The 25,341-nt window shown below is 42.0% G+C and overlaps 1 protein-coding gene across 1 annotated transcript; it reads right to left on the bottom strand.

Moving 5' to 3' along the window:
* Positions 1-1,653: 1,653 nt before the first annotated feature.
* LOC144755599 (acidic mammalian chitinase-like) lies at positions 1,654-14,070 on the bottom strand. Its single transcript, XM_078644708.1, has 11 exons — positions 13,948-14,070; positions 12,874-12,903; positions 11,311-11,512; positions 9,924-9,980; positions 9,663-9,828; positions 7,506-7,630; positions 5,695-5,818; positions 5,379-5,564; positions 4,465-4,584; positions 2,725-2,866; positions 1,654-1,983 (listed from the first exon to the last, which is right to left on the bottom strand). The coding sequence occupies exons 1-11, from the start codon at positions 13,970-13,972 to the stop codon at positions 1,730-1,732; spliced, it is 1,431 nt and encodes a 476-aa protein (XP_078500834.1). The 5' UTR covers positions 13,973-14,070; the 3' UTR covers positions 1,654-1,729.
* Between the last annotated feature and the right edge of the window lie 11,271 nt (positions 14,071-25,341).

The raw sequence follows: 25,341 nt of genomic DNA, 5'->3' as shown, positions 1-25,341 counted from the left end.
GCGGTGGCTTTAAAAGCTAGAAGGAAATTACTTAGAAGGCTAGGAAAGTGTAAAATTGCTATTAAATTTAGCTATTTTTTAAGTGGCAGAATACATATGGCATGACATTTTCCTAAGAGATTGATTATCAGAGATTGATAACAACCCTTGTAATCACTACACCATTTGTGTTCTGGAATGAAGTCCTAGATGTAGCCAGAAGTAGCTTGCATGGTCTTGTGTGTAAGAACCCTTTCTTTGAGTAATGAGAGTATGTTTGGAGTGTACATTGAGAACTTGTGCATTGTTTGTTTGCAGTTGCATGGGATGCTCCTGCAGGCACTTTCCAGACCCGCCACAGTATAGTGTGTCCAGGTAACTGAAAGGTACATTGTATCTTGTTTATCAGGAGGAGAGAAGGCGGCCACTGATTACGACTGGCCTGAGTCTGTATAAGTGATTATGCCAGTATGGGCAAGTCGAAGTCTGGAGAGGAAGCGCTTGGTATGTGCTCTGTGAGTATGGTCTCATATGCCCCTGGCATGGGTTGGGGGTAAGGCTGACAAGGTTTTCTATGGGAGGGAAACAACATGCAGGGTTGTCTCTATTACCTAGCATAATGCTAGTGTCAAACGAGCAGTGGACAAATTGCAAAGGGTCATTCTAGTCATCTGACAGTCTTCACAAAATATACTGGTGAAGAGTAGGATTTGAGTTTGTATTGGTTTAAGGCCAACATAGTAGTTTCCACTCTTAGTTGGTTCTGTACATTTGTGTTCAGATGATCACATCCAAGTAGATTTTGGCCACTGCACTCCACTGCAAAGGTCTCTCCACTGTTTACTATTAGTTTTCATCGAGTCATTAAGCTTGTCAAATCTCAGAGCCCATAGATGCCTCTGAACTCAAGTAAAACCTGTGACTGACTTCATATTGTTGACCTCATGCACTTTGCACACTTGCACTCTCTTTTACCACAGATCCCTGTCATATACCTTTTTTTCATCTCTTTGGGCTCAGGAAATTGACCTTCAATAGGCTGCTCATATTATACGCTCCAGCAGAGCATCCTATTAAAGTGCATGGCCTCGTATGTAAATTCGGTTCATTCAAGTCCCCATCTCCTTAGTTATGTGTAGGATGTTCTGTAATGGAATGCCCTATTATTGTTCCTTCTTGCTTGCCACCATTCAGTAACCCCATATTTAGGGACATTAGTGGAGCAGTAGAGGGTGCAGCTTTACATATTTTTGATGCAATGAGGAACAATATATGGATTCCAGTACTGGACTGGCAGATGATGCTGCAGGTGAGGATTAAGGTGCATTAATTAAGCGGTGTGCATTAGCCACACTTTCTACAATGCCAACAAAATTGCATTAATGTATTTTTGATAAAGCAAGAATAGCAGAGATTTGACTTGTACAAGTGCATGAAAGACCTTTGTTGGGACACCAGTGCAAAAAAGGAGAGGAATTGGCTGCAAGCCAAGAATGTAGGCTAAAGGCAGAGTTTTTGTTTTGGAGGTATTGCTATTTTAAATAAATGCACTTTTTGATTAAATGAATGAGTTAAATCAAATTATCAGTTTTTAAAAAAAAACATAGTTGTACCTAAACACTCAAAATAAAATGTTAGACTCATACGCTGGCCAAAGTATTTGAGACACCTGTGTTTATGCTGCATTGTTTTTATTTCAGAATTACATTTTTGTAATAAGCAATTTGATTTGTTCCGATGCCGAATGTTTTTAAGGCCAGTTGCAGCAGGAGCAGCTAGGGTCAAAGACCAGGGTAGCTTGGCAGTGTTGCTGATAGGTGATTCCATTGAGGCAGTGCCAGAAGGCGTTTTTGTTTCCGGCAACTGGGTACAGACCGCTGGCTTTACCTGCACAGAAGCCACTTCCACCAGAACTTCCACCTCCACTGCTGCCACCGCCAGATGGAGCAGCTGTGGCAGGAGCTGGTGTGACTGGAGCAACAGGAACCGCGGGAGCTGTGCAACCTGCAATTCAAAAGAAAAAATGTTGGTTCTCTCATGGTTACGTTCCTTTTTAAGTGCGAGTATCCAAGACTAAGACTACAGAACATGGATTCTTTAGAGGACAACTCTTGTTAATGTGATCACAAGTTGTAGATCTCCGACCAAAAATCATACATGTGCAAAGAAGGCAGTATCTGGGCAGCCATTTAGGACCTATATGAAATTCAGTGTATGCATCATTAGCAAAGTGTGTGTTTTGATTGGGTGGCCCATGCCCCACATTGACTCCCATCCTGGCTAACCCATCTAAATCCTTTGACCAATTGCATTGCATTGCTTAATGAAGAGCATCATGAGAAAAAGGGGACTCGTGAGACATTCCGAGGATGAGGGATCTTGAGACATTCTGAAGATGAGAAACATTCTCCTCTGTCTAGAAATAATACAATTGAACCTATAGTCCAAACTGGAGAGATTGTGCTTGCAGCAGGATCTTTACATATAAGGGTTTCCTATTAAATGTAGTTTTTTTCAGCTTGTATACATGGTCTGCATAGCGTCTGGTCATAGATGGTGTGTTGTATGTCAAAATTGATATGTTTCAGGCTTGGCCATTTCAAACATGCAGTAATAGTTTACTGTCAGACAGGATCTGTGACCATATTTGAGCAGCATGTTTATTAGTTTACGCATATGGTAACAAAGATACAAGCACTAGCTACTGATGTCATATTAAAACAATTCTGCAATCATGTCTCTCACCTGAAGCCTGCACTCCGAGAGTAGTCTTCAGCGCAGTGATCAGGGGGAACTTTCCTTGGTTACAGAATGTGCCTGTGAAGTCGTCCAGATCAATGGCCCACACCATGGCACCGGCCAGGTTGTTCTTCATCAGCCACTGAGCCTATAAATAGTGGATGGAATATAGTCTTATCTTATTACTGCCATAGATAAATAACAAATGTTGAGACTAAACAGAGAAGGCAGGACAGGTGGTGGCATAGCCATCATCTTTAAGGATACCACCAAAGTCTCACTTATAGACAATTTACAAGCAGACTGGGTAAAGATTTGTGTGTTTAAAATGGAAATCTCTCAGAAGGACTGCCCTAATATGCTGCCTTCCAGAACCTAAAAAACTATTTAGTCAGCTTTTCACATAATTCATTGCTCTCCTTGTTGTTGCATCCCAATATTTTCTTATACTGGGGGGTTTTAATTTCCATAGAGAGGATTCCACTAATCCTGAGGTAGTTCAACTTCCTTCCGACTTAACTTCATTAGGCCTCCAACAGAAAGTGATAGGTCCCACCCATCAAGCGGGCCACACAAGATTTGATATTTGCAAATTCTCCTGCTTTGTCTTGTGATGCCCGTCTACCCCTTCTCTGGACAATCACACTCTCTAACTTGTTTTCAGATTACTAAACCCAAGGTGCCTGAGCATACACAGAAGGCCTCGAAGAGTTGTACAAGGCACGGGTTCCTTTTCTAATTAATTTAAATTTACAACTAATTCAGCTGACTCCCATGTCGACAACGTTCCAACAGGTTACCTCTCAGCTGCTAATGCAGCTTTTAACAAGATAGCCCTTATAAAACCATGCTTTAATTCCACCATGGAACACATGCACCCTGGTACACCCTGGAATTGCGTACTGAAAAGGCTGTGTAAAAAGCTTGGGACAATGGCGCCATTTCAGTAATCTCATTCGTAAAGAGGCATATAAATTAGCCTTAATGAGATATCACACTACATTAAAAAGCCTGCAAAGCACAGATTTCTCTCCAAATTAATCAGACTGGGAACTCCTCTACGGAGCTCTTTAAAGTGCTTAACCCTTTCCTTAACCCTTGAGCCTGCTCTCTAGAGATTGTACCATCACAAGCTCTTTGTGATTACCTTGTGAATCACTACAAAGAAAAACATCAATATAGTTTATCAGAATTTTTCCAAAATAACTCTGCAAGACAGCCAGCAGTTTAATCCTTGTTTATCGCTCTCAACTAATGGTTGTACCTTAGGCGAATTTAAACACTCTTGCCTGACTCTTCAGATGGTACTGGCAACTGCTAAATCAGGGTCTCCCTTATACATCTGCCCACCTCATATCCCAGTGTCCTTGTCCTTTCAGCTTGCATTGGCCATCTGCACACTATTTAATATATCCATTGCCACTGGGACAGTCACCCATCTGTCTAGAAAGCAGCACTTGTCGCTAGGATGACTGATCCTTTTATTAGCCTCCCCTCCTCTAGGACAAGCTCCTCATTATACATACATCAATACACGGACCACAACCAATTCAGATTACTTCTTAAAACTGCTATTTGTGGCCTAATTATTCGGGTATCTGTTTGTGCTACACTGCACCGAGACACCCCACCGGGGTTATTTGCACACATTATAAACTGAATTAACATAACATAGATATGTGGGAACCTATTATGTCATTGGATTTAGCAAGGTAATTGAATAAATGGTCAATCTTCAAATCGTACCTTGAGAGTAACACTCTTCACGTTATCGTATCCAAGCCACTCGTTACCCTGGTATGCATAGGGAACCTCCTCCGCAGACGACCAGTTCTCAGTAGCTCCATTCTTCAGGAAGGTGCAGATCTGTAGTGGTTAAAGTAAATATCCCCATTATATGAAGATATGCTGCTCAATTTGAAATACAAGTGCACTTTAATGGAACACAGCGTCCTGCAACCACATCGCTCTCTGTCATATATCCACACTCCAAGATGGCTGTGTCAAGTCTCATAATTCAAATCCTAGGCAGCGGACTGATGGAACTGTACACTTTTATAACATCCCCATTCACTCCACCACTCTGTGCTCAATATTCTATGTCAGTGTCTAGATAAAGTTATCTTTTGTTTTACTGGAGGATATATATATATATATAGCATACCTAAACCGGGTGGGTAGCACAATGCTATTATATAGAGCAAATCAATTAAGTGTCACCATACACAGCTTACAGAAGCAAGGGTGTGGGTTTACATAAGGATTTGATGAGGTTACAGGAGTTTAGAATCTCAATGAGTAAAGTGAAGTAAAGTTTGACTGACATGACTATCATACAACTGTAAACGCAATCTGGAATACGTGTACTGTTTTTATTTTAGAATTAATTGTTTGAACATGCCATTTGAATCGGTGAATTTGTGAGGTTACATGTTTCTATCGACCTGTTGATTTATGTTGGTAAGATAATAAGCTAATTACTTATTGGTTAAAATAGCAATGTTAGCCATTTGATAATAGGAGTGTGGTGTGTAAATCTGTTTGTTTGTATTAACATTTTATTTGTGCATCCCGATGCTTTAGTTGCTCAGCATCTTTCAGCCCACTCAAAAATCTGTCAAACTGGGTGATTCTATATAAGGGTACTTTGACTCACATACCTCATAGTAGGCCCAGAACCCAGCCTGTCTGGTGTAAGGCCCAGCAGGTCCAGCTCCAGAGGTTGGGGCTCCAATTCCATTGCTGGATGGGTTGCTCAGAACGAAGGTGTGTCCATAGGTCGGGACTCCAACAATAAGTTTTGACGCTGGGGCACCATTGCTCAACCAGTAATTCATGACGTAATCCTACAAAGAAAATGCTTGTGTTCAGGTCAGAAACTCTGTGATGTGATATGTCAGTCAGTTCATACATTCTGTATGATTTACTGTTACTGGGAATTCAACTGTCAAAACATAGACGTGTAGCTATACTTACAATATTCAAGTAGGCATTTGCTCCAGTGGCTGCAGGGTTGGTGTACAGGGGGCTGTTTTCCCCAGTGTATCCCTCCCAGGATCCATGCAAATCATAGGTCATCACATGGATATAGTCAAGAGCCCTGCCAGAAAAATGCATGTTACCATTTTAAGCAATTGTAATCTTTTGAATTACTAAAAGAACAGTTTTTGCAGACACACAGTGTTTAAATGGCAGATATTTTGCTCAAACAAACTAATTTTCGTTGTCTATTTTGTGAGCATTTTTTGCAAATATGCTTTAAATAAAATACCCCTTTGAACGTAGGACACATCAAGAGGATTAAATGTGGTGTATCTTTGCCTTTAGTGTGGCATTGTAAGAAATAAGAAGACAAGACGTGAAATGTATTTTCCAGGGATACTCCCTACATGCTACAAATGTACTTTTTTTTTAAAGTAACAATCCCTTTTTATATTTAACTTTTTAATCTACATTTTTCTCTAAAACTAAACTTAGCAGTGGATGACAACATTATTAATAGATTCCTTTGCACATATTAAGGAACTTTATCACTTTTATATATAACTCTGCCAATTATGCCATTAGTGATGTTAAGATCAATCAATAAGCGGAGGTGGAAATTTGCCTTAAGTCATCTATCTGGACATTTATGGCTTGTCATTGTAAAGCTACTGTTATTCTAAATGTGTTTTTAATGTATGGCTTTGTTATAGAGTTTGTTCAACTTTTCTTTTATTTTGCTATAGTTTTCCTATTTGGTTTGTAATAGAATTCCTTCATATCTTGACAAAAATTGCATACACATATCTCATTCTTCAAGCTATATTAGGGAATCTGCTTGAGGCAGAAAGGCTATATGTTGAACATTTCACCCAATTATGGTAGAATGCTCTAAATTAAAACTGGACAAAAATGAAGTCCAACATTAGAATGTTGGAGCTCCGGGCTTATACCAGCCACTGTAAGCCTGCAGCTACCCCATTGTCTTCAATGTAGCTCTCAACATACCAATGAATAGAATTTGCACACATAAGTAATGGTGTTTGTTATAGATTCTATAGCAAATTAGAACATTGGAATGTTGAGCCCTCTATTCAAGACAATGACGCAGCTGCGGTCTTTATGAACTGGTATAGGCCCGCTGCTCTCAACATTTCAATGTCCTAAAGCACAGCATCAGCCTTTATTTTTCCCCCGCTTCTCAAATATATTATTAGGCAGAGGCTGTGCAGGAGGACACACTCTTCCCTCCTCCTGTAGCTCAGTGTTACCAGGGCTTTAGAAGGAGGGAGGGGTGAATGCTGCTCAGCTCCTGGATCTCCCTGGCTTCGTTGAACTACAAAAAGCTATTCAGCCAAGCCAGGGGGAGACAAGGGGCTGACTTCAGCCCCCTTTCATAGCTCTAGCAGAGAATGTTCAACCGCTGACAGTGGGGCCCTGCATGTGCTGTTAGATGTAGAACATTCATGGCAAGAGCTGTGAAACGAAGGCTTCGGAGCCTAAGGAGAGGTTTTGATATTTTTTAATTAGAACATTCTGCCCTCATGAGCGGAATGTTCTAATAGCATCATAGGCTGCTGTAGCTCGGCTACACTAGCCATTAAAGGCCCACTCCCTTGTTAAAGGCCCGAGCAGAACACTGGAGCAGGCCTTTAATGGCCTGAATAGTCTGCTACTGCAGGCTATAAAGCTATAATAGAATCTATATCAAGATACATTACTTACATATGCAAAATCTATTCTCTGGCAAACTGCTGCCTGTAGCAGTCTTGGAACCAAGACTTGATCAGATTACTTGTACTTACGCCGAGAGCTGAGGGATCTGGTACCCAGCCTGGATGTTGGAGATACCTCCAGCCACTGCTGCAGTCACCATGAGGCGGGCCCTGTTGGTCTGAGTGGCCTCCTGCTGGAAGGCTGCAAGCATTTCCTGTAAGAAGAAACAGAAGAAATCATATGTTAACAAGTAAAGCAATGGCAAATTGAAAAAGGGTGGTCTATAATTATAATTAATTATTTTTAAATGTCTGTCATATCCAGTTGTGTTAGTGTAGTTCTTACATTAATCCATCCTTTGAACCCATTGTGACCAGTGGTAGTTACATGTAGAATCAAGAAACCCAAGTTCTAGTCCCAATTTGCCCCCATTAATGCATTGTTTTATGCTATCGATATCACTTCCCTTTCCGTCTCACTTGCCTCATCTACAGAAATTTAGACCGCTAACCAGCATTTCTAAGCTCTGTATGAAACAAATACAGGAGAACTGCAATGTCTTTCGGCACATTAAAGCCTCAATTTTCATGTTTTCACACTCTTGATTTTTCTGACTGGAAAGTTCGTTGAATCTGTTGATATTGCTCTTGAGTTATTAGTATATGTATAGCCAATTTCTATCATGGACATGATGATTTGGTACTCTAGGTTTTTGTGCAGATTAAAGATTAGTTTGCTGATGTTTTTATCAGTTTACCTGTGATCATTGTATTTGTATCTGTTGAGTTGTGTAGTGTAAGTGAATAAGAAAGCAACATTTGGTGCTTTCAACCACTGGTAGCAAGCTGCTGTAAGTCAGCTGCATTATTTTTTAGAATCTTAGGTTGCCATTGAGAACTTTTTAGTGATGTCTCAAGAGTTAATATAGGGCATCTAACAGGATAACTGGATGTTGAACAGCTTCTTGTCAACCTTGCCTCTTTGGTCCCAGCCCCTATCAGAGATCCGTTCTGCCACAGATCCTCTGCCACACTTGCCTTTTCCAACACTATCCACTGTAAAATGACATATTAACGTCTAATGAGAGGATAAGTGGCTAAGCTGGTTTTTTATTAGGTGTGCACCAGTGAATTCTCTCTTGGCACGTCTTTTGACATATTTTCGAATCATATAATGCTAGATAGTTAGACTAAATCTCAATGAATTTGATTCCTTTGATTCCTTTATTATTTATATTTTTTATTTATATTTATTTTTAGTTTTGTGCATATACTACTAACAGTCATCTTTGATTACCAGTCTTCTGCTTGTGATGACCTTTGACTTCCAAGTTAGAAATGTCATTTTTGTAAGTCTTATAGCTGCAAGTAAAAATTAAATTCCCATGTATTTGATTGCAATAACTTGCTTGTATCCCCAAACATTACCATTTTATTTAATGTATTTATTTTGTTTTCTAGTATCTAGATGCTCAATATTGTGTGTTTGTCTCTAAATTGTATCACTGGAAACCAACAACTCTGTTTCCATGCAATAATAATTTAGCCAGATTGCTAGAATGCTATGGTGATTTTCCTCAAATTTTTTGTCAAGACTTACTCAGTTCATCATTCAATCTCTCTACAACTGCCTGATATGTCAGCCAGTATGGGTCGCTTTTAAAGCAGGCAGTTACTTTTTGTTAAACAAACCAACATTTATCCTGAGCTAGCACAGAAAGTTACTTTGTAGCCAACGAACAAATCACAAATCGCTGTTTTTTTTCTTCTTTTCTTTCTTTTATTTCATGTGTTGATTGTTCATAAAACTTCCTAGCCTAGGAAGTTTTATGAACAATCAACACATGAAATAAAAGAAAGAAAAGAAGACAAAAAACAGCGATTTGTGATTTGTTCGTTGGCTACAAAGTAACTTTCTGTGCTAGCTCAGGATAAATGTTGGTTTGTGTAATAGGGCATTGACTGGTTCATGCCTGTTGTGTTTAGATTGGTGGCCTAAACCATATCCTTGGAGCTTCCCTATTTGTTCTTATCCTTACAGCTATCACTGTGACCCAGCGCAATTGTAACCCAGCCATCAGGTTCTTTATTTGCTACTTTTTGTTAAACTCTAACTGCACGAATAATGGAGTGCTAATGTATTAAATTGCCTAGGAAATAATATGGGCACTTTACCTTTTATGTACATAATCTATGCTCCTGTTGTCACCCAGTACCTCCCCTCCACCATTTACACTCCCATGTTACCTGGACCAGTGTGGTAAAGAGTTGCTTGTCCTGAGGGGGACTTCCTCTAGACCCAGGGTACTCCCAGTCAAAGTCCAGCCCATCAAACTCATACTGTCGCAGAAACTTTATGACCGAGGTAATGAAGGTCTGACGGTTCTGTGGGGTGGAGACCATCGCAGTGAATCTGAAGAAGCAGAAGACCATAGGGATAGAAGCGTCAACAGCTGAGGGAAGATTTTGCACAAAGCCTTAGAGAACAACTCCATTTAAAATACTCACGGGGCTGTGCCAAAGTTCCAGCCACCGATTGCCAGCAGAGTTTTCAAATTGCCGTTCCTAGAAAAGAGAGCAGCCAATCAAGACTATGTTTCCTTGCAAATTGTTCAATCCATCTAGCACGTGGTGATGCTGGACATCATTAAACCAGTTTCTTCCCATATTTCGTAAACATTTGTCATCTGGCAATATTTACCACTTGTAGTAAAATGTGATCTCATATCCCTCCCACTTCAATAGCTGTGATATAGTGGCTTGTTTTTTAGATATTCGATGCACACACTTTGATCGTTCATTTAGTTTTTTTATTACAGTTTGTACATGTTTTATACTGTGTGTGGGACTGTATGTCAGTGTTGAATGTTTTTTTTATCTCTAGGGCCTTTCCAAAACCGTGCATGACTTGCAAGATGCTTTAATATTGTACCTTATATTTTGTGAATTTTCTTGCACAGATATTATGTACAGAGGTTCCAGCTAATGATACGTTAGAACTTACACTGAAAAGTAAGAATAAAAGCAAGTGCTTTTGGTGAGGGTGTGGTAAGACATTAAAAGATATTTACCAAACTTTAAACATTACTCCTAAAAACATAGGATTTGTTCATGTTAAACTGTGTGCAATAAACATAAACAGCGGTTAACTGTGGAATCAACAGATGGCCAGGAAGGCAGTGTTTGGGTAATTTGAAGGTGCTTGTGCTTGCTAGCCATGTTATACCATGGTCCAGGCTGTCTGCTAGCTGTAGTGGAGGTGCGTTAGCTCCTGTTAGGTCAAATCAGACGTGGCTTAGAAGTGCATAACTTTTCCTAGGAGTCCAGTAGTATGTGTACTTGAATGAGACTATTACAGTAGTCTAGATTGCTAGTATAGAACTTATATAAGTAGTTCAGTAGAGGTTAAGCTATGTTCAGGTGGGCATTGTGCATATTGTAGTGGTAGTTGCTGGGAGAGGTGATAGTTGATATAGGAAGAATCAGTTTGCAATTTAGTCAACCCTTTACTTCGAGGTTGACTAGAGTGGAGCATAGAATGATTATGGTTTGTATTGAACATGTGCAGGTTTAGCAACAAAAGTAGAACATGATCTCTAACACTGGACTTCAGCCCTGGACAGTGGGAGGAATTCTCAAGGAAGTAAGTTCTCCACTTTGTTGGAAGAAAGGGCTCGGCATGTACCACCCAACAAACCAATGCATTCCCTTTGTAGCATCACATAGGTGTTGGAAGGCATATTTTTTTTCAATCCAGCACATGAAATTGTTTGGAATGTCATGCTGCTGTCATTTGAATTTTGGCTGTGCTTGTTTTAAGTGGTGTGATGCATGACTCCATGTACTCTGTAGTAATTCCTGGAAGATAATTCTATGCATTAAAAACAGGACTCACTGGTTCTTGAGGTTCTGGAAGGAGTTGTAGAGAGTCACGTCATTCCACTCAATGGTTGTGATCTGGTTGTTGGACATTCCAGCAAAAGCATAGATCAGGTGAGTACACAGGCATGGGTCGATGTTGTCAGGCTTAAACTTTCCCAGGCCAGGCCTGTACTGAGCCCAGTTGGTGAAGTAGCATGTCAGCTCGTAGGCAGAGCCTGCAGCGGGAATAAAATATAACTTTAAAACCATGATTTATGAAGGCAGGCCTTTGGAGCACATTCATTTTTTTTTATAATTTTGCTTGATGGGGTGGTTATTGTGAAAATTTCATACTTTTTTCTTTTTTTAGTGAGTTTTATGTAGTTTTTGGCTGGTCCCTGCAGTACAGAACCGACCACCACTTGCAGAACCACTAAATACTTCTTGCTATTTGATGCTCAATCAAGCTAAATCCCATCACAGGAGTGGTTTCTGTGAGAAATAAAAAAGCCTAATTGAGCCAGCTTTCTGTGTTTTGCACTTACTGTCAGAGATTGAGATTGTCCCACTCAATCAGAGACCTCCGCTCTAACAACCTTCGTCTCATGCAGGTGCCAAGATTCCGTCGCACAAGAACTGGTGGTCGAGCCTTTGCTGTTCTTGCTGCCAAACATTGGAACGACCTACCGATCGATCTCAGATTTGCCCCATCCGAAGCTCTGTTTCGCAGTCGCCTGAAAACCTGGTTATTCGCATCTATCTAGATTGCTCTTTCCTTTCCTGCTGACAGACCTAGCGCCGGGACACCCCCTTTGGGGGTAGCCGCGCGCTTTACAAAATTCGTAAATAAATAAATAAATAAATAGCTTCATGTTGCCCTGATAACATTCTTAATACAAAATGTGATCTTTTCAGAGCAGTGTTAGTTTTTGTATGCTTGTGGGACTACCTAGCAAGAACCTTACTAAAAAGCAATGGAAAACGGCATAGCAAAATGCCTCTAAGCACGTTCAAAGCCAGTTCAAGTTCAGACTACAACAAAACAAAATCGTTTGACTAAAGTGTAAATCTTCTCAGTAATGACAATAGTTCATATGAGTGATTGTTCTGGGCAATAGATTGACCCTGGTGTATATTTCAAATAAAATGTCAAACATGGTACATTTTCATTTTCTGAAAATCAGTTTGTTGGACATAGGGCCCTTAAAACCTATATTTGTGACCTAAACTTTTATTTCTGAGACATATATTAGCTTCCTATAACCTTTCTGGATTCAGATGTGATTCTCATGAAGAAGAACGGACTGTTTACTTAGACTGCGATAGGAAAGCTAAATTGACCAGTCTAACTCAGACTTTATTTTTCTTTAGGTCACATAAAAAGTGATAGGGAAATTGTATATCCTGTAATCACAGATTGCAGTGGAACGTTTTACAAAAGTATCTGACATGCAATGGTTGAATTATCTGAAAGTTCTGTCAGAGATTATACAGTTTATACGTTTTGTTTTATTTGAGTGACTAAATTCTACTGTAATCTTAATGTAAGTCAGTCCCTCCCAAGAGAAATGGGCACAACATTTTAAATAAAACTTACCCAGCTGAGCGTTAAGCAGGAGCGCAAAACCTACAAAAAAAACCACAGATTTTAAATTCAATAGGTTCAAACAAGTAGACTTTTCAAGAAAGATATAGTTGTAGATGTTTCTCGGTATCAAACCTCTTTAAGATAAAATGATGCTGTAGGCTGTCTTACAACAGTGCTAAACTGGTTTTTAAATTATTGAAATTATAGTTGTGGGCCGGAATGCTTCAGAGTGGAGATCATATGTAATGAAGTAAGACAAGCAGTACGATCAGAGATGTCATCACACGTCCCATTACATTACTTTTGCCTTGATATTGGATGAGTTAGTGTGGACAATTTAAGTGATTAACTAAGTGTTGTTGAGGAGGAAACATTATGCTCAGACCTTAGGGAGAGCAACCTTTGATGACAAGCCTTGCTCTTGTGAACAATAAAATTAACTTTACAATGTTGTGGCTTGTTTCTGTTGCTACCAGCTGTTAGTAGACTAAATTGCTGATCTTGTTCTGTACCCAATGCCTTTCAGAACATAGTAATCAGATGTCATTGTTGGCTGAGACCAAAGGTACTGCAAACAACTCAAACAGATGAACAGTTGGTCTCTACTAAACCACAGGAACAGCAGGAGACTGTCAGTGCACCCAGGCTCCAGCGATTAGAATATCTGCAGATCACATGTGAGCTCTTTTGTTCATAACAGTTGCGGTTTACCCATATCCAAGAAAAGCTAGCGAGCACTCAGTGAGAAAATAGTGACCGACCACACTGCCACCATAAAGAGATCACACTGCCACCAAACGATACATTTTTTCAGCACCCAGATGTCCTGTTCTGAGGCCCTCCCTTACCAATAAAAAAGATACTGCTCAACCACAAGCACACAATCATCAGATCAGTTGGAGACCTAAAAGGTGCTTTATTCTAAACAAAGGAAATGCTGCAAACCCCCACCTATCTACAAGACGTAGTGGAGGACATGAGATCTCCATTGTAAAGAAATGAGCAGCAAGCTGGAAATCACTGTCTCGCGTTCTAGCAATGATATTAAATACTGAGAATTAGTCTGAGGAAACCTGGACTTACCCGTAAGGAAGAGTAGCTTTGCCATCTTTGCCTCTGTACTGATCCTAAGCTGGTTGTTTCCTGCTTATATACCTCCTGCCTCCACTGTTATCCTCTAATTCTGTTATTAGTTTTTGGATTAATAGGCGGATATCTTACTTTTTGTGTAATTAGTACCTTTAAATAACTCCAGAAATAATGGTATCAATTTTGCTGTCATAAGGCCAATTTGGCAAGCATTTTTAGTCATTTTTGGCAGTTGTTGGATCACGCTAAGGGCGTCTTTCAATCCCCAGAGGTGTGCAATCTATGTAAAGTGCAAACCAAGGACTGTGGATTCTGATTATTTTGTGGTGCCTACTGATCAAAGCATTGTTATTTCTGCTTCATATGCTGTATCACACGATGACATTGATAACCTCAACAGAAGGTTCCATTTCTGGTGCCAAGGGTAAATATTTCCTTGACGTATCGTCTGATAACAGAAAGAATTTGTACAATTAAACAAGTTTAACAAGCACAAGGACCTAGCGAAGGTCATCAACCAGTTGTGCTTTTCAAGAGAATGGTCTATATCTTCTGCATTTTTAGCTTTGAATAGAATGAGTTTTTTTCTGAATTATTCATAACTATTCCATTTAAAAGGGATATATGCAACTAAGGCTACCAGACTGGCAAAGCCCAATGAAGGACAAACTACATCGAGGCTCACAGTATGTCTACATCTTTGTACTTCTCACTCCTCTGAAAACTCAACAAAATCCTTGGTATACAAGAAAGGTTAGAATGTAGCTGCCGTGTAATGGTGCCACCAACCAACCTGTCTTGACTGTAATTTCTTCAGTCTTATTTATTAACAGGCTCTCAACATAGGCTGACCTGGGCATCTATCAATGAACATTCCACCTATTTCTCAGAACCACAACAATGAGCGAAACAGGTCTTGATTTTAAGGCTCTCCTTTAAATTTCTAATCATCATACTAAAGCAAACTTCATACAGGTGATCTACATCCTAAATGTACAACAATGATAGCTCACTCTCTCTCTACCTCATCACCTTGTTTAAATTTAGAACACGACATTAGAAAATCATCTTTGATCAGCACGTCTACATAAGCCATGACTGGTTGGTTTAATTCTTTATCTGTGTTAAACCATATGCTCAAACATGATGCTCATTTATAACTTTACTGAAGTTGTAATTGATGGATTGAAAATAAAATGTCTTGTATAGTAAAGTTTCAACCAGCTTCTTTCTTGTAAAATGTCTTCCAAATAGTATGTGGCTTTTGACTTGACTGCACCTCAACCAATATGGGTCCTGAACAACGGTTAGCGCTAACCTTCTTCTTCATGCCCATCTAAAGGACACTACTTTTCATGTCAGGTAATCTGCTCCACACAACTTTTATCATGCCCCTGGCCAAACTGCAGTTGAAGATAGAATACATTGGTTTCATGTGACAGGTGACTTGAAATTCTTCTGCTACCTGGTTATATGACCTTTTCAAATGTTTCCACATGTGGTAGATCACAGTGGGCTGTGATCTACTTAAGAACCAAGTTCTTGTCTCTTGATCAGCCCAATAAAAAACTTAGTGTGTTATTGCCATTGCACAAAAGGGTGAATAACTGAAGAAGCAACTCCTTAAACCAGATTCCTGTTGAGAACAGCTAAAAACAAAATCACATTCTTCGTATTGATGAAGCAAGACATTTGCTGATTAGTGTTGTGTATGCTCTGGTGAGATCCACACATTCCACAGTCCACTCATGATTATGAGTTTATTTCACGAAGACCTAAGGTGCTAGACTCTCACAAGTGGTTTTGTGCGTGCTGTGGATGATTTTGAAAACTTCACTGACCCTTGGGAATTATAACAATTTGTATTCAGTCTGATCTCAGGGCAATCCATACCAATATTAAAAAGAGAGAGCCCAAACCTTTGAGGCGGGTAATCTCAGTAACCACAGCACCAATCACAACACCCAATACAGCGTTGGAAAGGGCAGTTGCAGCAGAAGGACATAGGCAATGCAGACGGCCACCATATATATATTTTTTTTTGCAGAGTTTTATATAGTGCGAACTTGACCCAAACTGAATCAGGTATCAGAGTGCTTTACATAGCACCAGTTACGTTACATGAGGACACACATTCATTTTTGTTAGGCACGGGGAGATTAAGTGATTTTCCCAGAATCACAGGATGTTTGGCGTCGTTACCAAGACTCGAACCCAGATCCCCAGGTCCGAGGTCGAGCGCCTTAGCCGTTAGGCCAACTCCTCTATACATTTCAAAGGTAAAAGAACCGTGCCAGCAAAGTAGTCCCTTGTGGGCGTGTCTGCGTTGTGCTGTGGGTGTGGGCTGGGGGCGTGACTAACGCTGGGGGCGTGTGGTACGGCCATCACATCGTGGGCTGTGGGCGTGTGCTGGGGGCGTGACAAACGCTTGGGGCGTGTGTCCGCCCTTCATGCCACGTGAGTCGTATATACAAGCACCAATTACGGTGCTGCGCAGCATCAAGGGGCACGCTGGGGGCATGACACGCTGGGGGCATGAGAAACGCTGGGGGGATGTGTCCAGCCTTCATGCCATGTGAACGCATTTGCGCAGCATCAAGGGGCATGCTGGGGGCGTGTGCTACGTTCTGCCCTTCATGCCATGTGGGTCGTACATTAATCAGAAGATCGTCTGCTGTGGCCGTGTGCTGGTGGCGTGACAAACGCATTCACCTGGAGGTCTGGTAAGCAGCCTCTCCTGCGCGCTGTTACTGAACTCTCTCATTCAACGAAATTACACGCGCCTGCTACCATCAACCAGGGCTCTAGCCGGGCTCAGGCGGCGGATCAGTACACTAATTGCACGTGCCTGATAACATCAACCAGGGCTGCAGCTGGGCCTCAAGCAGGGGAACACGCGCCTGCTAACATCAAACAGGCCTGTATGTGGGCCTCAAACGGGGGAACATGCAAATGAGCGTGTCTGCGGGGACAATTACTGCAGCCTCTCCTACTCGCGGTCACTCAACTCTCTCATTAAACGGATTTACCCGCGGCTTATAACTCTCTCACTCAACGACATTACACGCCCCTGCTAACATCAACCAGGGCTGTAGCCGGGCTCAGGCGGCGGATCACTACACCAATTACACGCGCCTGCTAACATCAACCAGGGCTGCAGCTGGGCCTTCTCCGTCCCTATTCTAATGAAACAAAAAATGTTGTCTACCGCGAGATTTTAAAATAGATTGCCTTTGCCAAATACAGACATTACACACATTCTATTTCATACCCGGACAACGTCGGGACGGGCTGCTAGTTATATTATAATAGGAGAATCTGAGTTCTTGGTGCAGTTGGGAAACATAGTTTGCTTGCTCTGTAAGTCATTATCAGCACCATGGGAATGCATAGCCATCTGATATAATTTGACATATGGATGTAAATGAAGAAAAATAAGTCCTTCCTTTTGTTTAAAAGCAGCAGGAAAGCATCTGCCACTAGTTGACTTCCAACTAGAGAAAACTAGTAATGCTAAATTTTTACACTATAAGTAATTTACTTACAAAAGCCTCACAAGGCACACATGCTCAGGAAATCCTGCTTGTTTAGCATGTGTTGACCAAAAACTTTTGTTGTATGAGTGCCATTATTCTATCATATTTGATATAGATATATATGTTTTTACTTTGCCCGGTTTTGTGAGAAGTATCAATCTGGGCAGTAAAAAAGTAAGAATGTGCTTTATGAATAGGAAGATAGTAAATGTTTGTAGCTTGATTTATCCTTTGGGAGGCACTGATGCCTTCAGATTCTATCAAGTTTCTTGCAATACCCGCAGAGCTTCTTGAGCTCCTTGTTGAAACAGAGAGTGGACTGTCGTTTTGCTGAGGAACTGGCTTCTCTCGATTTGATCGGTGAGATCTGTTTGTTTGTTTTGTTTGTTTGTTTTATTTACTTATTAAGCGCGGCTGTCACCCCAAGGGTATCCTGGCGCTGAGACTGCAACTGTCCTGCTGGCGAACTATCACTACCTAAGTTTTAGATCTAGTCCGTAGACCATAAAATCCAGCCATTAATCAAATGTGCATCAACCTCAATATATCCACCCATGTGATGAGAATGTTCGCCCAAGGCGTGACTTAGCTCCAGGGGGGAGACTGTGGCCCAGTTTCAGCGAGATGACGAGGAACACGTCCTGCATCCTCAGGGGCAAAGTTGCTTCAACCAATTAAAGTGGATAATGGAATGGTCAGACCAGACCAAGAGTTTAATGTGTGTCACCAAGACTTGGCAGTTACAGAAGATGGTGTCTTAGATGTGCCCCACTACATGAGTAGGCCGGGTGACAAATTGCTGAAAATCGCAATGCAACATGTGTTTCCAAAAGGAGTTTGCCACGTCTTTCAAAAAGAGAATCCACGTGAATACTGGGGTCGCCTAATACCATGAAATTAGAGTATTTCAACATGTATTTAGCGAGGAATTCAGGGAGGCCAGAAAATCACCTGCACGCCCTGGAGGGTGATAGATAGGCACACCAACCAAGGTTTTATTGGCAGAGTGTGATGCAGAAACCCAAAGATTATTCCCCCCCAAAACTCCTCCTCATTGTCAAAAGTGACACTGTTCAAGTTTTGTTTATAAATGATGACAATCCTTCCTCCTTTTTCCCCACTCTATTAAGGTGCAACATGGAGGAGCTGGCCAGAATGCCCAGTGCTACATCAGGGGCAGAACTATCTGACATTCAAGTTTCTGTGAGGAAGAATGTTGTTCTTGTCCTCGCTCAATATGTCATGGATGTGCAGGGCGTTTTTGTGCAGTGAGCAAATGTTAGTGTAGTGTCAGTAACCCATTGAAGGAGCCTTGGTAGCTTCCCGGAAGTGGATGTGGGTCTTGGAGGGTGTGCCTGGTCTTGGAAGAGCGACAGAGCACTGTTTGCATAAAGAGGGTAGCGCCCGGCCCGGGGAGGTCAACCTACCTAGGCAATTGGACTTCCGTCTGAGGGAGAAAAGAACGGAGGCCAAGTTGGTGATACATGCAGCCAGTGAGATGAAATGAGAAGCATGGCAAGCACTGAACAAGGGCCGGGTGCAGGCGGGCTTGCTTTAGGAGCACCTTTGGCCGGTTTTATACGAGCTTTACAATTGTCTTTTCTTATAAGTAGCAACTTAGGGCGTCGTATATCAAAGGATTTTTACCCATTCTTTGTCTATGGGAAAATACGTTGATACATCATGGCCTTAGCTCTCATTCATCATTTAACCCCTTTGCTGCATAGTTGCCATCCTTAGCTGCATTGTTGCCAAACCTTTTAACCAACCATTTCCTTCATGATAGTTGTTTACTTATGTCGCATACAAATGGCATTATTGTTATTGTGTTTGCTCCCTGAAATCCTAGTTAACTGATGTTCTGATCTTCCCTTTAAAATTTAATGCAACTCCTTTTGCAGGTTCTTAGGTTGCATTTGTGTTCAGTCAGTTGTGTTTTTATTTTGTTTCAGTTTTCCCAACATACATCTTGACATTGGCATTTAGGTGGGCACTCCCAGCAAGTGGAATCGCAGGTGACATTGACTTTGAGTTTGATTTGTTTACAATGGTTGAAAGATGTTCTGCTGGATCCTTAATTATACTATTTCAGGGCCCACAGTTCAAATATTGGCATGTTCCTCTAATTTGTAATTGTGTTGTCTATCTTTTTTTTATTTTGGGAGTTAATGATGCTTGAATGTTATTACTTCTGGTGAATTTGAGCAAGCAATCAATCAATCAATCATTTGTAAAGTACACTACATACCCACGAGGGTCTCAAGGCGCAGGGGGGGGGCGCTACTTGGCGAACAGCCAAGTCTTGAGTATCCTCCTGAAGGTCAGCAGGTCTTGGGTCTGTCGTAGGCTCAGTGGGAGGGTGTTCCTTGTCTTGGCGGCGAGTTGGGAGAAGGATCTCCCACCAGCGGTTGTTCTTCGAATGCGCCGGATGGTGGCGAGTGAGAGGTCGGCGGAGCGTAGCTGGCGATTGGGGATGTAGAACGAGAGCCGTCTGTTGAGGTAGGCTGGGCCGGTCTTGTGGAGTTCCTTGTGTGCGTGGGTGAGGAGCTTGAAGGATATCCTCTTGTTGACGGGGAGCCAGTGCAGGTTTCTCAGGTGAGGGGTGACAGTGGCATGGTATGTCGAGGATCAGTCGTGCCGTCTGTGTATAACTCTTAAATCCATCATCAACTTCCACTTATTTTACAGTGTGCCATTATGATGATTTCTGATTTATTTGCATTGTCATGGGAACTTCTTGACCATGACTGGTCAGACCCTGTTTTCTTGCACTCGTTCCTTTGGGGAATTTGTTCTGTTAGAACCGCTTTATTCACTAGTTCTGGTGCATACCCCTGCTTCATGAATTTCCAGCATATATTTTGGTTCTCCATAACATCATACTCATGGTTGAGTACTCGCACTTTTACTCGAATGAGTTAGGAAAATGATTGTGTTTTAGAGACCAGATATGGAATGATTTAAAAAGTAACATGTTATTTCTGTCTGTGCGTTTGGTGTAAAGGTTGGTCTGCCATGTTTTGTCATTTTGGTGGTCCCTAGATGCAGAAACTCTAAAGTTTCTTTTTCTGCACTTATATATTTTGTTTTAACTCATTGTATTGAATTTCAACAGTATGAAAAACATATGGATATCGCATCTGAATCTGTGACAACTACTCTTCCCATACTTGTGTTTCAGTGCAATATTGCGAATAGGAGTCAAGGGTCCTTCTTTTTCCGAACGTCTAAACAGTGAGTAATAACAGGTCATGCAGTGGCTCCATCAAATCTTATAGTTTCTCTCAATGTGTAACATGTTTTCCATCTAATCCAGACATATATATTTCACCATAAAGCTTTACTATGTACAATGGGAGAGAGGTGTACTACTCAGTATTAGGATTTACATAATATACTGCACGTGCATAGACATATGGCAGGGTGTAGTATAGTTTAGACGAAAGGATGGAGTGGGGGTGTGAGACAAGGGCAAATGGTGAGAGGGAGTGGGGGAAGAGAAGGAGGGGAAAGGTTGTACTAATGTAAGCACCCAGATGCTAAGACCAGGTGCGGGTTTGAGTATTGGCTCATCCATTTAACTCCTCCTTATAAGTTTGTAAGTCCAACAACAGCACTTACCAATCTGCTACAATTACAATTGGGATCTTGCGTAATCCACAGCCTCTGCCCTTCCCCATTTGAGTGTTGCTGCACACCAGTGGGCAATGCCTGATTATGTTTGGCCTTTCCAGTGCATGGCCATTACCAGTGCCAAGCCAATGAAACGCTTCATGGCTTTTGCAGTTTTGTTGCGCTCAAACAGCCCCAATAATGAACCCTCTATCGTGCATACATTTTTGCAGCCGGTTTCCTCGGTAATGCATTTGAGACCCCTCCTCCCCATAGTGCTACAGCCTTCAGACAGGTCCAGAGCATATGCGCCATGCCTGCCCCAATTGATGACATCGAGGACAGTCTGAGGGTGACCCAACATCTGGTGGAGAGTCGCAAGCGTGAGAAAGGCTCTGTTCAGGAATTTATGTTGCATGCACAGAAACTTAGCATTTTGTGACAGTTTCCTAGAGCATATAAGCGCTCTCTCCCATTCTTTCTTCATTAGCCCTTTCCCTATATCCCCCTCCTAGCCCCTACGGATCGCAGACAATGGATCATGCGAGGTTGTATGCCAGGGCATGGACAAATCATGTGATAAGCTGTTGACCACTACCCATATTGTGGAGTGCAAGTATCAGTGGGTGCTGTTCCAGCTCGGTGTCTGTAATGTGCTGTAGCCAATCTAGTTCAGCTAACAGGCAGCCATGGGCCATAAACTGACCTCTCAGAAGTTTGTTCTTTTGCAGTCTATCAAAGGGCAAAAGCGCTCCATCTTAAAACAGGGCCACCAGTGTACCTACTCCTGTGGCTTCCCATGTCACCATGCCTTTCCTCCCTATCGCGTCGCTAAACGATGTGATGGAGCATATTGGAAATTCAGAAGACTATTGCTGGATGCATGACATTAGTCTCAGACTGCGATTAAAGCTGTCACAGGCTACCCGCAACAGGCTATTAGAATCTTGTGGAGGTCCCACAGGTGGAAGGTGGAAGGAAGAACTGCTGGACCACATGCCACACTTCTGGAGGGGTGGGGAGTCCTAGTTCCACCCCGCCAAGCAGCTCATGGGCCACTGTATCTGTGCCGCTAAGCTTCTTTGTTCAAAGTTTGGGGCTCATGTGCCCCTTTTGACCACTGGTCTCTTGCAGAGTTAACCTGGCGCCTACCCTTGTTCCAAATGAAACTCCCCAGAGCTGAATGGGATGTGTGGAAAGCTATTATTATTCAAAGCTTTATTCGAGGGATAAACTCATAAAAGCATAAACATAAATTTTAAAGAATATATCCCATTAAAAAACAATTTTCCTCGATTATACATACTTTTGAAACATTTATACATGCATAAAAAATAAAAATAAAAGAAATCTTTCATATACATTACATTACACAGCGATCACCTAGACCCTAATTAAATTACAGTAATGGAGATTGCCCTCCGCCTAATGGACCATGCCCACCCCAAGTACTTTGCTGTTCCTAGAACAATAGGCATATCAGTGGTTGTGCAAATAATTTGTAACGCCTCGACACCCTTAGATGTCCCTAGATTTCTACAAAGGGGAGCTAACCAAACTCTTCTCGGGGTGGCATAAGCTTTGCACAGGAATAAAAAGTGACCTATACTTTCCTTAATTGCACCACATACCGGGCAGCACGAGGTGGTAGTATTCCTCCACCTACCCGTCAGAGATCTCAAGGGAAGGGCACCTGATCTTAACTGGAAGAAAAGCTTCCTGTCCCGTGGGTTGGTAATGCTATCCCAGTATTGTTCCAATATAGGACACAATTTAATTTCTAGAAAACGCCCCGCCATTGTATCTGGTCTCGTGCTATTCCAAAGTCTGTTATCTATCCAATCCCAATATAAACTTTTAATTATATTTTTGCTTGGAAAGGGTTCCCCAGATGGATTATCCCATAAGTGGGAAAGGCCGAGGTCACCTAGAGCATTCCTAAGATTTTTTAACCATACAATTTTATGGAAGGTGTCGGCTTTGATTATGGCAAGGAACCCCTCAGCATAGTGCCGTATCTCGGGAGTAGTCCAGAGACGTCTCCAGTAGAGAATCGGGCGCAATCGCGCTCGATCACTAACTGGTCTTCTCCCTAGATCAAGACCAAGCGGGATTAGTGGTGTACTCTGGGGGAGACCCGTGATTCCCCTAAGGAACCTATTCTCCGATATTTGCAAAGTTAGAAGCCTGTCAAAGCCCCACAGCTCAGCCCCATATAGGGCAGACCCAATAGCCCTGGCATCATATACTGCCAGGACTGGTTTTATAGGCTTTGATTTTTGATTTTGATTTTTTATGTTCCACCCGGAGAGCTCCCGAAATCTGCTGGTGCCTCAAAACCGCCTTTTCTATGTGTTGGGACCATTTTAGATTGTTAGCTATCTGCACACCAAGATAGGTAAATACAGTAACAACCTCTAACACATAATTGTTCAGGAGTATTTTAGGCCGCAGTCTACGTTTCGGTGAGAAGGCCATTAACTTGGTCTTACCCACGTTCACTTCCAAGCCATGTTCCCCACAGAAGTGATCAAAGATGTTTAAAGCTCGCTGTAAGTCGGCCGGTGTTTTAGATAATATCAAAGTATCGTCGGCGAACATCAGGATCGGAACCCTGAGGCCCGCCAACGAATGTGCATCGACACTGGCATCCAGCATCCTAGCCACAATTCCATTAATAAATAGGGAAAAAAGCAGGGGGGCCATAGCACACCCCTGTTACTCCAATAATCAATCCATCTACTTCCCCGGGCAGTGGTCTATTTGCCTTCAACCAGTGCATTACCTTGTTTTTTAACATCTGGAAAGATTCTCTATGGCCGGCCAACAAAGGAGGTACATTGGTGAGGACAACCACAAAAGGATAGGAATCTGGGGTAAGATCCATTGGAGGTATCCTACGGGGTACCTTCATTGGAAGGATGTTAGGCAGGCCAGTGGCAGAAGCAGCAGGACAGGATATTGGAATACTGGGTAGTGGTTGGGAACTATTCGATGTCGTGTTGTTACTTTTGGAAATATCTTTGTTACCCTTAGCAGAAACGCCAAGAGAGGACTTTAAACTGCTTGTTGACGGTTGGGAGCCATTAGGTATAGGGTTGCCACTTTTAGAACTCACTTTATTACCCTTCATCACAGTATCAGGCAGCTTGGATTGTTTGGTGGCACTAGTACCTGGGTGGTCCAACAAATCTAATTTGGTCTTGGAGATTTGTCCCTTAGGCTGGGGTTTGCTTGGGATGCGAATTGTGGGGGGAGGGGGCACAGTAATGGACGCGCCACATGCCTGGCCATTTGGTTTCGAAGTATTAGTGCAATCCCCTATCCTCGGGTGGGACTTGATCAGGGCTTTGGTGGAAAAAATGTTATCTAAAGTAGCCTGCTCAAAATGGTCTAACCGATCAACTAATTTTTTAACTCGCTCCTCGATAGGAATCAGGAGAGCCCTCATCAGCTTCTCCAACTCCAGAAGCGGGGCTGGAACAGAAGATAGTGACTCAGCTGGTCCCATCGCTAGATGGTTGTCAGCGTTAGATACAGGACTAGCCGGAACAGCTCCCTCCTTGTTAATCTCGACCCCACCAGAGGCAGCCCCAGTGGGCTTGGAAGAAGGGCGCAAAGATATTCCAACCTTCCTTATTTTTATCGGATGTTTGGGAAGATTGCACTTCTTCGTGGCAGCACTTCTTTTCCTTTTGGTACTTGATTTTATTTATCTATGTAAGTTGTCATACTTGGTTCGACAGTGGTCACCAGTCCTGTAGATAAGCCGGTTGGTAATAAAGGCGAGGTGCAAGACAAGATGGGCACATTAAGATCCACAGACGAGCCAACCAACAGCTCTGATGAGGGAGGAAAAGCATAAGGCGTTTCCAGTACAACTGGCAGGGTTAAAGATGACAGGGGAGGAACCAATGCTAGTGCCGGGAAACCCTGGGGTGGCCGTTTCTCCAAGGAAATTTTTAAAAGTTCAATAGATAACCTGCGCTCTGCACGCCTCTCCGCCAAGGCGATTTCTTTATCAATATCTTGGGTTACCCGACTAAAATATTTGTCTAGGGGGCCCGAAATAGCTAAACCCACTTCAGGCTGAGTAGGGATCTGGGCAATGGTATTTGAAGGAGAAGACATACTTTGTAACCAACAGCCAATAGACACAAATATATGAATTCTCAAACAACAAGAGACAAACTCTGTCGGGTCGTCAAAAGCACAATATCAGAGGGTGGGCCCAGCCCAG

The sequence above is a fragment of the Lissotriton helveticus genome, chromosome 5_1, assembly GCF_964261635.1.
Source record: "Lissotriton helveticus chromosome 5_1, aLisHel1.1, whole genome shotgun sequence".
Lineage (NCBI taxonomy): Eukaryota > Metazoa > Chordata > Amphibia > Caudata > Salamandridae > Lissotriton > Lissotriton helveticus.
This window is presented reverse-complemented; position numbering and strand designations above follow the sequence as displayed.

Coding starts and splice junctions, on each gene's coding strand:
- LOC144755599 (XM_078644708.1), bottom strand. CDS start 13,972: ATGGCAAAGCTACTCTTCCTTACGG. Junction 9,981..11,310: donor TTCCAGAACCTCAAGAACCA/GTGAGTCCTGTT, acceptor TCTCTTTTCTAG/GAACGGCAATTTGAAAACTC. Junction 5,819..7,505: donor CAGATCCCTCAGCTCTCGGC/GTAAGTACAAGT, acceptor TTTTTCTGGCAG/GGCTCTTGACTATATCCATG.